The following is a 13,652-nucleotide window of genomic DNA, read 5'->3' on the forward strand; positions in this document are numbered from 1 at the left end:
GATACAAGTGAAGGGGATTGTGGGTGGGTGGGTGCCGGGGAACGGTTTAATATATATATATATATATTATACTTACATATGCATTATCTATTTTTGTAAATAAACAGGAGTTGAGTTTTCATCCCTACTGGTGATCTCCCCCCCCCCACCCACTGATTCCTTCTATTTCAACCCCAGGAGTTGAGATATTAATCAAAGAAGCAAGTACTAGCAATTCTGGAAAATGAGGTTTTATCATTTTAGCTGTGGCCACAACCTAGCAGCACAGGGCAAGGTGGGTGTCCAGGCTGCTGCAGCCAGGCTCCTGGAGGGTTCGGGATTCTCCCACCCTCAGCAAGCACAGTGCATAGGCTGCTCAGGCCAGCGCAGGGCATCGGTGCAGCAGTGCAAGCAACAGCACTAAATGTGAGCCTCGGGTTGGGGACCTCAGAATGATAGGCAATCCCATGAGAGAGGCAAGGGGTGGAGCCCAGGGCCGGCCTCAGCACCAGGACCCGGCCTCAGCACTTCTAGGTCATGCTGAGGCCCTGGGTCAGGGCACTTGAGATACTGGGGAGGGGGTTGGAATGCAGGGAGGGTAGAGGCGAGGATTGGTCTCAGTGTGGGTGGTCCACGGTGGGGAATGGACCTGTAGTCTGGAAGGAGGCCCATCCTCAACTCAGGTCTGGGCTCTAGCAGTGTGGCACTTCCGACAAAGGACATGGCCATCCAGAGGGAAGCAGCCGTTGTCATCAGCCTCAATGGACAGGGCCTTCCCACAGTCCTGGAAAGGAGGAAGGGTAAGAAGGACACTGGCCAGGAAGGTTCCCACTCCACCCTATTGTACTATAGCTCCATCTGCGGTAGGAAGACCAAGTGTTCCATAGGCTTGGGGTTGACATGCTGGCCTTGCACGCCTTCCTGACCACACTACCTTTCCTGCTCCTCACCAGGCCTCTCCTACTGGAAAGGAGGAAACAGACAGTTCCCAGGGAACATACCACTTGCCATCCCACGACAGGCTTGGAGCCTATTGCATCCTATCATAACTCCATCCTGACTTATTTCTCACTGCTATGACCTCCAACACCCTAACCCAGCACACAAAACCATGCACACACACCCATGCACACACAAAACCATGCACACACACACAGCACACACACACCCATGCACACACACACACCCATGCACACACCCATGCACACACACACCCAGCACACACACACATGCACACCCAGCACACACACAGCCATGCACACACACACCCATGCACACACACACACCCAGCACACACACACACCCATGCACACACACCCAGCACACACACACACACACACCCAGCACACACACACCCATGCACATACACACCCATGCACACACACACCCATGCACACACACACACAGCCATGCACACACACACACAGCCATGCACACACACACACACACCCATGCACACACACCCAGCACACACTCAGCACACACACAGCCATGCACACACACACACCCATGCACACACACACACACACACACCCATGCACACACACACACAGCACACACACACCCATGCACACACACATCCAGCACACACTCAGCACACACACAGCCATGCACACACAAACAGGCAAACCCACTCTTCCCTTCCTTTGGGAAGTCCTTTTGGAAAGTCAAAGTGACCTCTGCAAGGCGGGAGGGACAACTGACCTCACACTTGTAACACTTCATATGGAAGTTCTTGTCCAGAGCGACAACTCGTACAGTCTCATCTCGGCCAGGCTCAGGCATGATGGGCTCCGAGCAGACGGAGCACCTTGGAGCATACTGCCTAAAGGGTCAGAAAGCAGGTCCAGAGGGTTCAGTAGATCCAGGCACCCCTGGCTTTCAGCCCCTAGGAGGGCACAGGGTAAGAGGCATAGATGGTGTGGCCACAGGGAACACCTTTGTATTCCACATGCCTGGGTGGAGCAAGTTCATGAGAAAGGCCAAAGGACCAAGTGGCACACACAGAGGCCTTATCAAGGGGAATTTCCTGCCTCTCCACTTACACAATGCTCTATCTCCCACACCTCTGTCATAGGTGTTCGTTCCCACACCCTTGCCACACCCACACTACAGCCCGGCAGGAACCCCAAAGGGGGAGAGAAGACACCTCCCTTTGCGTGTGCCTACCTCCAGCCTGGCCCCAGAGAAAGCAGAGGGACCAGGAACCTTAGTCACTCACACAAAACCCTGCAAATGTATCCCCCAGACATATTGTCCAAGACGGAGAGCGAGTTCACTTTTCCCATCCCATGGTTATGTTGGTGTTTTGCCTACCAGCCTAAGACTGTTACAAGTCTAGGGAGAAGCCAGTACACCAGGCAGCTGAGCGCCAAAGGAACTCTTGAGAACCCAGCCTACATGTGAACACAGCCATTCTAGGACCAACTGCTGAACAAAGGCACACCCTAAGAAGCCCAAGGGAGCTGCCAAAGCTAACCTAGAAGCAACCTAGGTGGCCAGCAAGCAAGATCTACGTTCTGCTGCTGACCTGGAGCCAGGTGGCAGCCTGGTTACCAGACAAAACATGGATGAACAGGGAAAAAAAAATGATAGGTCCTCACTTGTGATAGTCAGGGACACAGTGGGGCTGGTTGTCCTGGTCGACAATGAAGGAGGTGCCCTCCAGGGGACAGGCACAGACCACACAGGTGAAGCAATGTGGATGGTAGGCTTTGCCAGTGGCCCTCAGCATGCGGTCAGTGATGGGCTGCCCACAGGTGTTGCACTTCTCCAGGGTCTCCTGGGAGACAACCAGAGCAGGTGGTGAGGGAACCAGACCACCTCCCAAGCCTCCTCCAGCCCCACCGCAGCCAGAAGCCCCAAGCCAGACTTACGGTATAGCAGCCCTCGCAAAACGGCACCCCGTCCAGGCTGTAGAACTGCCCTCCCTGCAGCTGCTGTCGACACTGATGGCAAGTGAAGCAGGTGATGTGGAACAGCTGTCCCAGGGCACGGACCGCAGGCTGTGCACGGGGCAGGGGCTCGTGGCATCGGCCGCACAACTCTGGGAAGACCAAAAAACTTCATCTCAGCCAGAAGCTCGGGAAACCCCCAAGAGCTCTTGGAAGGTCATGCACAGGGAAAGTGTTCCCCAGGAGCGGGCAGTGGGCTCACCAGGCACCGGCACACTCGCATTCTGCCTCTGAGGGTGCTCCACCGGCACACTCGCATTCTGCCTCTGAGGGTGCTCCATGTCTTGCATCAGCTGCTGAGTCAATTGTTCCAATTCCTCCACCTCCTTGAGGGTCAAGGGTCCCGGGCCTCCAGGAGAGCGCACCTAAAAACCCCAGCGCTTTTTCCGGATTCGCTAACTCCTCCCACACGGACAGCTGACCCTTTCTTAAGACTTAAGCTTCCACCTCCTTCCCTCAACACTAGGACTCTCCAAGCTCCTCTCTGCCCTGACCCCTAGCACCACACACAAATACAGGAGCGAGGCTGACCTTAGCCTCTGTCTCCTACAGTGGGAGATCTTCATCTGTATAGGCCAAACCCTCACAGTCCCAGGCATTGAGACAGACCAAAACAACTCAGCAATGGAAACCACACACATAGCAGCTCTAAGTCACTGAAGCACCAAACACACCAGGCCACACACCAACTTCGCAGAGCGTGCTCAGACAGCACCTCCAAGCCCCAGACCAGCACACACACACACACACACACACACACACACACCTACCCACCTACTGATGAATAACCCCTATGAACATGAGGATTCCACGAGGCTGGAAGCATAGGTTAAACCCTCAAAAGCTGTCTGCAGGAGCCCACCCCCATTCCTCAGACATCCTGGGCTTGTTCCCAAGTAAGGGTCTGAGTTAGGGTTTTGTAGTCCACCTGATCCCAGTCCTTCCCCCAGCAAGTCTCCAGGGGAGATCCGAAGGTCTGTTCCTAAGCCAGCCCATTCCTCCTATGTAGAGGACCTTGGGGGCCAAAGGCTGGAGAGGGAAGAATGTCCTTGTGTGGGGACAGAGAGCACTTTGGAAGCCTAGGAACTTGAGGAGGGGTTATCTGACCTGCACCAGCATGTCCCTGAGACACTCCAACAACTCTGGATGGGTCTAGTCTATAAAAGGGTTAAGTCCGCCCAGGACACTGTGACCCTATGACCTGCTGATGCCTTCACCCCTCCAGCCCCTGAAGCTCCTTACTATCTCCTCTCCACCCCAGAACTGTACTCAGACAGAGCTCTACCTGGCATGCCACACCTTCCCAAGGAAAACACAAAAGTCACACTCCCCCTGCCTGGCCTTAGCCACTTTCCCTAAGCCTGACTCCTTCAGTCTGCTGCTCTTAACGAACAGGGGTCCCCAAATGCAAGCTGCACCTTTGTCCTCTTCGAGGATGTCCTTCCCTGTGCTTTGGGGACAGGGAAATGGACTCCTTGCTCTCACCCTTGCTCTCTAGCAAATGCTACTATAAATGGCTGTTCCCATCTTGGGAAGGATGAACTATTCAGCCACACTCCTCCTGTGGGTGCCCATGTCCTTCCTGCAGGACGCTATCAGCAGCTGCCTCCTGCCAGCACCAATGTCACTGTTCAACTCCCACAGCCCCAAAATTCTCATCTCAGTATCTTCCACCTTGAGGAATCTTGGACCTAGGATTGATCAACTCTTTTTCCCCAAGATCCTTCCCAACTATTCCCACCTCTCTTTTCACCACCCATACTCCTAACAGCCTAGCAGAAGGGCTTAAGTGCCCTACCTGGGCTTCAACCTGTCCTTGTGCCTTGTCAATCAAGTCCCCAGACTGGCTTCTTCCCTAGCTCTTTCTACAAAGGCCTCTTCTACCACTCAGGGCTATCTGGCCCAATCTCTAACCCTGGGCCACAGCACTGCCTGTTTCCTGTTTCTGCCTCCACCCTGCAGAAAGTAGGTGGAGAGATGCTGAACACTGCAGAGCTCCCAAACACTGCAGCACCTGCCACACCCTCCAACCCTCCAGGCCCAGCTTCTCTGTCTGGGGTTTGGCTCGGCCAGTTGCCTTCCCCACAGCAGCTGTTCCAAACCTTTTCCATCACGCTGAGCCCCCAACAGCTTGGCCCCCTCCCTCACACTCACCGATGACTTCACCCCTTAAATGCCTGGCAGCTAGCCAGTTTAACTTTCCTCATTCTTCTTTCTTTCCAACCAAACCCTGTGTCACCCTGTCCTTGATCTTTCCAGTGCCTCTGAGGTCAACTGCTGCTCTCAGAGATCTCTGGCCTCTTCCCTGCTGGCTTCTGCCTCCTGGCTGAAACAGACACCTGGACTCTCCTCCCCTACCTTGAAACTCTTAATACACACACACACACACAGAGAGAGAGAGAGAGAGAGAGAGAGAGAGAGAGAGAGAGAGACAGAGACAGAGACAGAGACAGAGATACGCAGAGAAAGAGACTGTGTAGTCTGACTTGAATTCATAGCAAACCTCCTGCCTCAACTTCCCATGTGCTGTGACTTACAGGCCACCATCCTCAACTTCATTGCCAAACTTTCAGATCATGCTACACTACCAGCTTCCATGTTTCCACCAACTATTTACTCAACTTTGTCACCACCATAGGACACAAACAGTGCCAGGGCCAGCTCTACACAGTCGTAAGAGTCAAATCTCTGCATATCTGTGTCCTAGTCCCTAAGCCCACGACGAAGATCCCCAAGGTCACCTCATCTACTTCTATGGATCCCATCCTGGAATTTTTCCTCCATTCTCTTTGCATGACCTAAAAAGGTTCCTGAGGCCCTTAACTTCCTCCTATGGAGTTCTTGAAAGGCTTGTCAGCCACTCATGGTATGTATGGCTATGTGCACACCTCTAGCTTGAGGCATGCCCCGAGTTACAGTCCCACAGAAGCTGAATGACAGTTCCAGTTGAAAGCAAGTGCGCCTGAAGCCTGTTGCTCAATATGCTGACAGCTGGACCCCTCCTCTTCCCGTTCAAACCATTTCCCCATCTGTACTTCTCTATTTTGTCCAAACTATTGTTATTCCCCAACATAGCCAGGCTCTGAGCCTCCCTGGCATTTGTGTTCTCCTACCCCAGCTGCTAAGCAGTTGCCTCTTTCTGTAGGGTCTCCCTCTGGAACAGCTCTCTTATTTCTCGCTCCAGCAAATACTACTGTGGCCCACAAGTGAACTCGCTTGCACCCAGACCTCTCTGCCTCTCATAGGCATCTCGGCTGGGAAAACTGTAGAAAACTTCCAAAAGTATTACTTCCAGCAGTCCTCCTGGCCAAAGCACACACTACTAAGAAACCTTTAGTAATTCTCTAGTATGCACAAGCTCCCTGTGGGAGATTTCTTTACCTAGGACTTCCACCCCCACCAACCTCAAGTACAGCTCCGAGTTTTCCCATAGGAACCTTCTGCTTTCTGTTCTCCAGCAGCCCCACCCCACCCTTGTGTGTTCACACCCTTGAATTCTGCACAGGCTATTCCTACCTAAATGCTATTCCCAATCCTTTCTGGGTTCTCAAGTCCTCAAAGACTTGAAGGCAGACCAGCCTCATGAAGCTGTTCCTAACTTGCCAGTCCCCATGTTGGCTCCTGGCTTCAAACCCCTGTAACTCCAAGACTCTGAAATATAGGAATTCAGGAACACTTCTTCGCACACCATGTCTGAGTACACAAAGGCATTTTCAGTCATCGGTCAGACAACCACCAGGTCCCTTCAGGAGATCTCTTCTCGTGAACTAACAGACAACTGTGCTGTCTGTTTCTATTTTGAGCATTCATGTGCTAGACAGAGAAGGTAAGTTCACTTGCTCTTCACCACCACTGTTTGTGGTGGGTGGTTATTTCAAAGACAGTTAAAAAAAAAAAAAAAAGCTCAAAGTTCACCCAACTTGACTAGGGTCTAACAGCTTGTGGGAAACAGGCTGGAAATTCTACCCCATACCTGTGACTTCAGAAAGCTGAGCCTGTTTGAGAGTCCTCTCCTGCCTGCTGTCCCAGCCTGCACAGCGGTGCTCAGCTGACACTGGCCCACAGGTGTGTACTGGTGCTGACTACACTTTTATCTCTAGATGTGCCCTCGGGCGTCAAAGGTGCTCAGAAAGCTAGGAGCCTTGGGATTAAGTCAAGGCCCAAGAACAGGAAAAACTAAGGTTGGGCTAGTGATCTCATTCTCCCCTTTACCATTCTGGGGCAGATGCACAAGGCAAAGCTGTGGCCTCTTGATTCTAAGTCCCTGCTGTTCTGCCCACTGACCCAGGCCCCAGCTAGTAGTAGGCTTCCTCCAGAAGAACTTTCTCTCTGCCCCACAGATAACCCCACACTTCCTCCACTGCCACACCCATTCTGGCTCCCCTGATCCTCCACCCCACCCTCACCCCACATGCCCTTTATTCTGTAGCCCCATTCCAGCCCCTGGCCTCGGCTGTGCCTTCCTCACCTGGTTTTGGTTTTGGTTCTGAGCTGGAGGCACTGGGTGCTGCTTCTCTTGAACTAAGGGCTTCTCTTTCTTCTGAGCAGAGGTGAGGCTTGGGCGCTGAGGGGACCCTGTGCCCACAGAAGAGGGAGCTTCTGGAGGCACTAATTTTTGATTAGGCTGTGACCCGGGTCCACTTAGAGTGCCAGGGCTGAACTTGGAAGCCACGGGAGTAAATTTGGGAGCCACCGGAGCAAACTTAGGTGCGGGAGTCGGAGCCTGAGAAAGGGGACCTCGGGGCTGTACATTAGTGGAAGACACAGGCTGGGACTGGACCTGGGGCTTGGCCTGAGGTTGGACATGGAGCTGGACCTGAGGCTTGGCCTGTGGCTGAGGTGGTGGCTGGGAGCTAGAAGGGGTCTTCCAAGGAGGCAAGGGTGCTGTGCCCCCAGGGGCGGGCTTGGTACTAGGCTTGGGAACAAATGGAGTGGCAACTGGTGGGGGTACATATCCAGATGATACCTGCAAAGGAACAGGGGCGGGGAGAACCGCACTTAGAGAAAGCTGTCACCCTCTCCTTCCATCCCCTCCTCTCCTTCTGGGCTCCAGCCTTTCCTACTATCCTGCCCCTTACCCGGGCCTTGAAGGGATCATTCTTGGTCATGTCATCCAGCAGTGAGGACAGAGAGTCGATCTCCAGGTCAATACTGCTCACTTTCTCCCTAGGCTGGAGGGTCAGAGGTCAGAGCACCCATTCCAGTCTGCCCTTGTCATCCCAATCCCATCGGGGAAGAAGAGTAAAGACTCCTTTCCACTTCGCGGGGGTGTCCCCCACCCCACCTCACCTAAAGCTGCCCTCCAAAGCCTCCCTACCTGCGGTGGGAGCTGGGTGGGGGCCTCAGGTCCTCCCTCCTCCTCCAGTGGAGGTGGTGGGGAGGGGAAGATGTCCTCCTCCGGAGGAGCAGGGGGGAATGGCTCATCGATCATCGGGGGAGGTGGAGGTGGGAACGCACCCTCCGAGTCTTCGCCGCAGTCCCCAATAAGGGGAGGAGGGGGCAAAGGAAAGTCTGGGTAGGAAGGGAGAGAGAAGGCTATCAGCACCGGCCCCCTTTCCTCCCCTCAGCCGACAGTTCTAACCCCCTGATCCAAGAACTCTTTTCTGCATCCCAGAGTGTGCCGACCATAACGAGGGGGCTTAGGACGCCCTGGGGGACGCAGGTCGAGAAAGGCCCGGGGATCGGCTGAGGAGCCATGCAGCTCCCGTTACACTTCAAGAGAACGGATCCAAAGGGGAAGATTCCTGGCCCACATTCCCGCCTCCCACCCCCAGGCGGGAGACTTGGAACAGTCCCAAGGGTCCTGGCTCCCAGCCAGGAGCTCCAAGATGAGGTAAGAACATCTGCTCAGGACAGGGTGGCTGCGCCCAGCCCCCTTAGCAGCAGCCTTTCCAGACACCCTCCCAATCCCCCAAACCTCCGACCCCCACCTGGCGCCCGAGAGGGAACGGGGGGCACCCCCGCCCCAAGCCCAGCTGCATACCTTCGGGGGGCGGCGGGGGGATTTCGCCCACCCGGCCCATCTGTGCTCGCTGGGCCCCGACCGCCACTGAAGAAGGCTCGCTGTCCCCAGGCCGGAAAGGATTCACTTTGGGCTTCGGCGCCACAACCGGGGCGAACTTCTTCTGCGGGGCGTAAAACGCCGGAGCCGACACGGAGACGGAGACGGAGACCGCCGGAGGCGGGCGGGGGGCCGCCATGGCCAGGCCGGGCTGCTGGGGGTGGGGTCGCCAGGTTACGCAGCGCCCGGGCGAGCTGACACCCCTAGGTCCGAGCTCCCCTCGGTGACCCCACCCGCGCCTCCCCGAGCCCCCGTCCTGGGGCGACAGAGCTGCTCCCCGCGCCTCACCGCGCGCAGGATCGTGAGCGCCGCGTCCCGGGGGTGACCGCTCGCTGGGCGCCGAGTCCGCGGACTGTGCGTCCCGGTCGGTCGGTCGGTTGGTCCGGAGCAGCCTCTAGCCAGGCGGGGAGGGACGACGCGCAAGGGAAGGGAAGGGAGGGAGGGGCGGGGCGGGGAGAGAGCGGCGCCCAGACCATACAAGGAGCGGCCCGGAGAGCGGGCGGGGAGAGGCCGGGGAGGGCGGACTGCGCAGGAAACTCCCCCAGGAAGGGGCCCGGGTCCTGCCCGGGGCTCCAGGCTCTGCGAAGGTCCGCCTGCGGCCTCCCCACTCACCACCGCCCCCGCCGGGCACAGACCACCCTTCCCCAGCACAGGCCTCTGATGTCATTTCCTGACCTGCCACCTACCCCCCCATACCCCCCGCCCGACCCGCGGGTGCTCCAGATCTGACTCACCGTCCCCACTCCAGACTGAGCCCGCCGGCCACTATCCCAGAGGTCCCCGGAGAACTCAGTCCCACTCCCCGGGCCTGCCTGCTTGCTTGCCCGCTCGCCCGCCTGCCAAGGACTGAGCCCCGCCACCCCGTGCAGCTCCTGCTCCGTGTCCCACGTGTCCCGGGGTCAGTCGGGGATCGCAGGACTGGGATGGGACCCTGCTCCTGGGTGGGCGGGGATGGTAAGGAGGTCGTTCGCCCTGCTGGCACCCGGCTCCCAGCCGGGCCTTGTGTAGCCCGCTGGTGTGCGAGCCGGAGCCTAAGCGCTCTTGGGGGATGCTAACTTCCAAAACTAGGCAGCCTCTTGAGGCTTCTAGGAATCCGCACAGCCAGCCATAGACCCCGCCTGCAAATCTGTCGCCCCAGGGAAAGAGTCTGATGCTCTGACTCTACTAAATAAATGGAGGTGCGAGGGAGGGCTCAGTCTGGGCGAGGCCGCTCAGGGCACTAACCACCTGGGAAGACCCAAGTCGCCTCCGGGGACTAGTCCTTGAGGGTCCTTCAGCAAACCCTCCCCAGTGGGGTGTCAGCGGCTCCCGGAGCGATAAAGCTCGGTGGAGCCCCCCACTGGTCCAACCAGATTCCTCAGCCTGAGACGGTGCCGCAGGCTACGTGAAAGATCTGACAAACCTTTCTATCTGCCTGTCTTACTTTCTTACTCTCCTTCTTGCCCTGCTTTCGTTTTTTGCAAAATTACTCACGGTAACTTCTTGCAAGTTCACTACGTCCTAATTTATAGAGTCATGGGTTCAGGCCTCTAGTCCAATATCCTCCCGCCCCACCCCACCCCCACTCCCGGTGATTCTTTTAGTTTTACTCTGACTGATGTCTGAGGCACTCCTGAGTTTCCAACTCTTGGCGTTTCCCATCTGCTGCACCCTGTTGTCCAGGAACTCTGGGCTGTGCTTTGGGGGAATGCTAACAAATACCATGAATTTAGGATGAAAAAAAATGGGATGTTACCTGAAGAGATGGCCTCAAGGGCCAGTTCAGGTCAGAGTTAATTAGCCCCCATGGCAAAGAGTGAGTGCAGAGACAGGCCAGAGAGCCCAGTGTTGTACTCAACAACAAGTTTCGTCATTCATTCGGTTTCATGGCCTGCATCTGTAAAACGGGTGATTTTTAATTCATTTGCCTACTGATTTATGTGAAGAAATAAATAACATGTCATGCCTGAAATTTTTATATGGCTGTCAGTACTACCTACCATGCAAGTCCCAGCTGTCCAAGAACAGAAATTCCCAGCCAGTTAACCTAGGCAGTATTCCCTCACAAGCTCCCTTCCGGTTTGCCAGGCAGGTCTAATGTGTCTTGGTTCATCCCTTTCCTCCCTCAACCTTAAGTCTTGAATCATATCTGTGACTATACATTCATCATCTTTCCAGGCCCCACAAGTCTTTCTTTTCTCTGTCATCTTACTGTATTTTACACACACACTCTAACATGTATAAGCTGGTTCCAGGCCCGTTCTTATGATGATCTGTTAGAAATTTGATACTGGATTTATTCTGCATGTTGGAGATTGTTTCTTGGGCTTTGGGGAACAAGCGTCATCACCATCCTTCCAAATATGCCCATGTGGAGAATTGGAGATAGTTTCCAGATAACTTCATTTATTTATTTATGTATTTATTATTTCTTTGGGGGGGGGATTTCAAGACAGGGTTTCTCTGTGGCTTTGGAGACTGTCCTGGAACTAGCTCTTGTAGACCAGGCTGGTCTTGAACTCACAAAGATCCGCCTGCCTCTGCCTCCCGAGTGCTGGGATTAAAAGCGTGCACCACCAACACCCGGCTCCAGAAAACTTTACAAGAGTAAAAGCCACCTACCTTCTCAAAGCCTCCTTGAAGAACATTGAAAAATAGAGTATGTGTAATTGTTGGCAGCTGAACCTATTTATAAATCAAGAATAGGAGTGTAGGCAGACTCAATTTCACAGACAACTAAGAGCATTCAGGATGCAGAATATTAGAGCTAGGAGTCTTAAGCCAGCCATTCTACATACAAATTAGAAGTAAAGCAGAATTTCCCAAAGGGTCAGAATGACTGGCCCAGCATGTCTGGGGGAGGTTTATAGTCAATGCTATTAAAACACAGACAACAAGCAGAAATTACCGTAATGATCATCACTCATACTACCCAAGAACATCAAATACAATTGCTAGCTTAAGAAAAACAACCAAGTAAGAAATCAGTTAATGCCTCCACTTCAGGCATATACTAGACCAGGAAAAGAAAGCAAGACCTTGGCTACTAAAATATCCCTACATACTTCCAAGGCTTTATATGCACCAGGTATGAGAAAGCATCCCACCCCCAAAGTTATACAGTACAAAGTATGTCATTCAACGCATTCATGGAAGAAACAGCAACTGAAGAAATAGTGACCAAGGAGAGAATTCCAAAGCAAAGCTGGAGATGTTATCAGAAGTTTTTTCTGTATGCTGGCTGTGGGCAGACAAAAGAGTAATGATATGACTTCATACTACCTTAAGCAGCAATGCACTGCTGAAACACTAACAATGACTGCTATAATTGCTCCCACTTGCACAAGACAGGTGCCGCTCAATGGTACAGTGCCTGCCTAGCACGCGTGACACCTTGGGCTTGATCTCCAGCAATACCCCTATGTGTGTGTGCATGCAAGGGCACACACACACACACACACACACACACACACACACACACACAGAGGCATACATACAGTGAGAGATAATGCATTGTCATTGTTGGTTATTACACAATTCTGAGCTGTAGGAATATATTACTGCCATTTAGTATTAACAATAAATCTATGAGTATATAGTATTATTGCTATTGTTATTGTTGCTGTTGTTGTTGTCCCATTTAGCAGTTAAGGAAGCTAAAGCAACTAGATGTTGGGATTTTTACCTCCTAAGCTACACACTTTTTTTTGGTAATATAGTGTGTTGGTTAGTTTTTTGTCAGCTTGACACAGCTAAGGTCATCTGGAAAGAGGACTATCAAATGAGAAAAATGCCCCCGTCAGATTGCCTTTAGGCAAACTTGTGAGACATTTTCTTGATTTATGATTGATATGGGAGAACTCATGGGGGCAATGGGAGCCCAATGGGGGCAATGTCATCCCTGGATAGGTCATCCTGGGGTGTATATAAAAGCAAGCTGAGCTAGCCATGAGGAGCAAGCCAATAAGCAGTGTTCCTCTATGGTCTGTGCTCCAGTTCTTTCCTCCATGTCTTGAACTTTTGCCCCGGCTTCCCTCGGTGATGGACTGTGACCTGGGATGTATGAGCCAAACGAAACTTTCCTCCCCAGGTTGCTTTTGATATTTGTGTTTATCACCGCAATAGAAAGCAAACCAAGATACACATGTTCTGTACTATTTTAAATTCCCTGCCTCCTTCTTACCAGCATCCAGTCTCACTTACATCTTTGTGTTCCATAGCTCCTCTTACACCCTAGCCTGGCCCGCCACAAGTTTTTCCATTCTGCCCCCACTGGACCCCATTGCTCTTAATTTCCATCATACTACACCGTCAGATTCTGTCTGTCCCTCCATGTGCTGGTCACACGCATGTATTCTGTGTCTGTAAGTTGTTAGCATGCCATTAGATAGCATCATGTTGCCAAGAGGTTTCTCAGGATTGCTACCATTAGTTGTTAGCTTTGGGGACTAGAATCAGGGACAGCAAGGGGCCTTTATTACGGTTGTATTTCCCCATGAAGGTGAATGGCTTCTACGAGCTAAGAAATGAGAGAGAGGAGAGGTGTAAAATCCACCATGTCTCTTTGCTTTTGCAGAGAGTGTGGCACACGTGTGGCCTACAGTTTCCCACTTGCAGCCTGGTGTGTTGTTCTCTGGTCCCAGGGGTACTTGCTTGTTAGGACAAAAGACTCTTGGACT

At 53.3% G+C, this 13,652-nt stretch overlaps 2 protein-coding genes across 4 annotated transcripts in view; one reads left to right on the top strand and one right to left on the bottom strand.

Moving 5' to 3' along the window:
• Positions 1-214: 214 nt before the first annotated feature.
• Zyx (zyxin) lies at positions 215-9,609 on the bottom strand. Of its 2 annotated transcripts, none has more exons than XM_027389773.2 (10): positions 9,283-9,609; positions 8,917-9,145; positions 8,251-8,444; positions 8,012-8,104; positions 7,402-7,899; positions 3,136-3,298; positions 2,856-3,025; positions 2,583-2,761; positions 1,684-1,804; positions 215-763 (listed from the first exon to the last, which is right to left on the bottom strand). In XM_027389773.2, the coding sequence occupies exons 2-10, from the start codon at positions 9,131-9,133 to the stop codon at positions 659-661; spliced, it is 1,740 nt and encodes a 579-aa protein (XP_027245574.1). In that variant the 5' UTR covers positions 9,134-9,145; positions 9,283-9,609; the 3' UTR covers positions 215-658. The 2 variants fall into 2 exon arrangements, with proteins under 2 accessions (XP_027245574.1, XP_027245573.1); XM_027389772.2 differs by having other exon boundaries at positions 8,917-9,148.
• A 5-nt stretch (positions 9,610-9,614) lies between these two features.
• Fam131b (family with sequence similarity 131 member B) overlaps positions 9,615-13,652 on the top strand; it is a 31,322-nt gene continuing 27,284 nt past the window's right edge. For both annotated transcript variants that reach the window (XM_035450819.1, XM_027389776.2), the window contains exon 1: positions 9,615-9,892. The gene's annotated coding sequence lies outside the window, so the exon portion shown is untranslated. The remainder of the gene's footprint in view (positions 9,893-13,652) is intronic.

Source organism: Cricetulus griseus (assembly GCF_003668045.3).
Source record: "Cricetulus griseus strain 17A/GY chromosome 1 unlocalized genomic scaffold, alternate assembly CriGri-PICRH-1.0 chr1_0, whole genome shotgun sequence".
Classification (NCBI taxonomy): Eukaryota; Metazoa; Chordata; class Mammalia; order Rodentia; family Cricetidae; genus Cricetulus; species Cricetulus griseus.

Excerpts from the sequence above, each read along its gene's own strand:
- Zyx (XM_027389773.2), bottom strand. The coding sequence starts at position 9,133 with ATGGCGGCCCCCCGCCCGCCTCCGGCGGTCTCCGTCTCCGTCTCCGTG. Across the intron at positions 7,900-8,011 it reads ATGATCCCTTCAAGGCCCGG|GTATCATCTGGATATGTACC; the intron begins GTAAGGGGCAGG and ends GTTCCTTTGCAG. Across the intron at positions 764-1,683 it reads TGAAGTGTTACAAGTGTGAG|GACTGTGGGAAGGCCCTGTC; the intron begins GTCAGTTGTCCC and ends CCTCCTTTCCAG.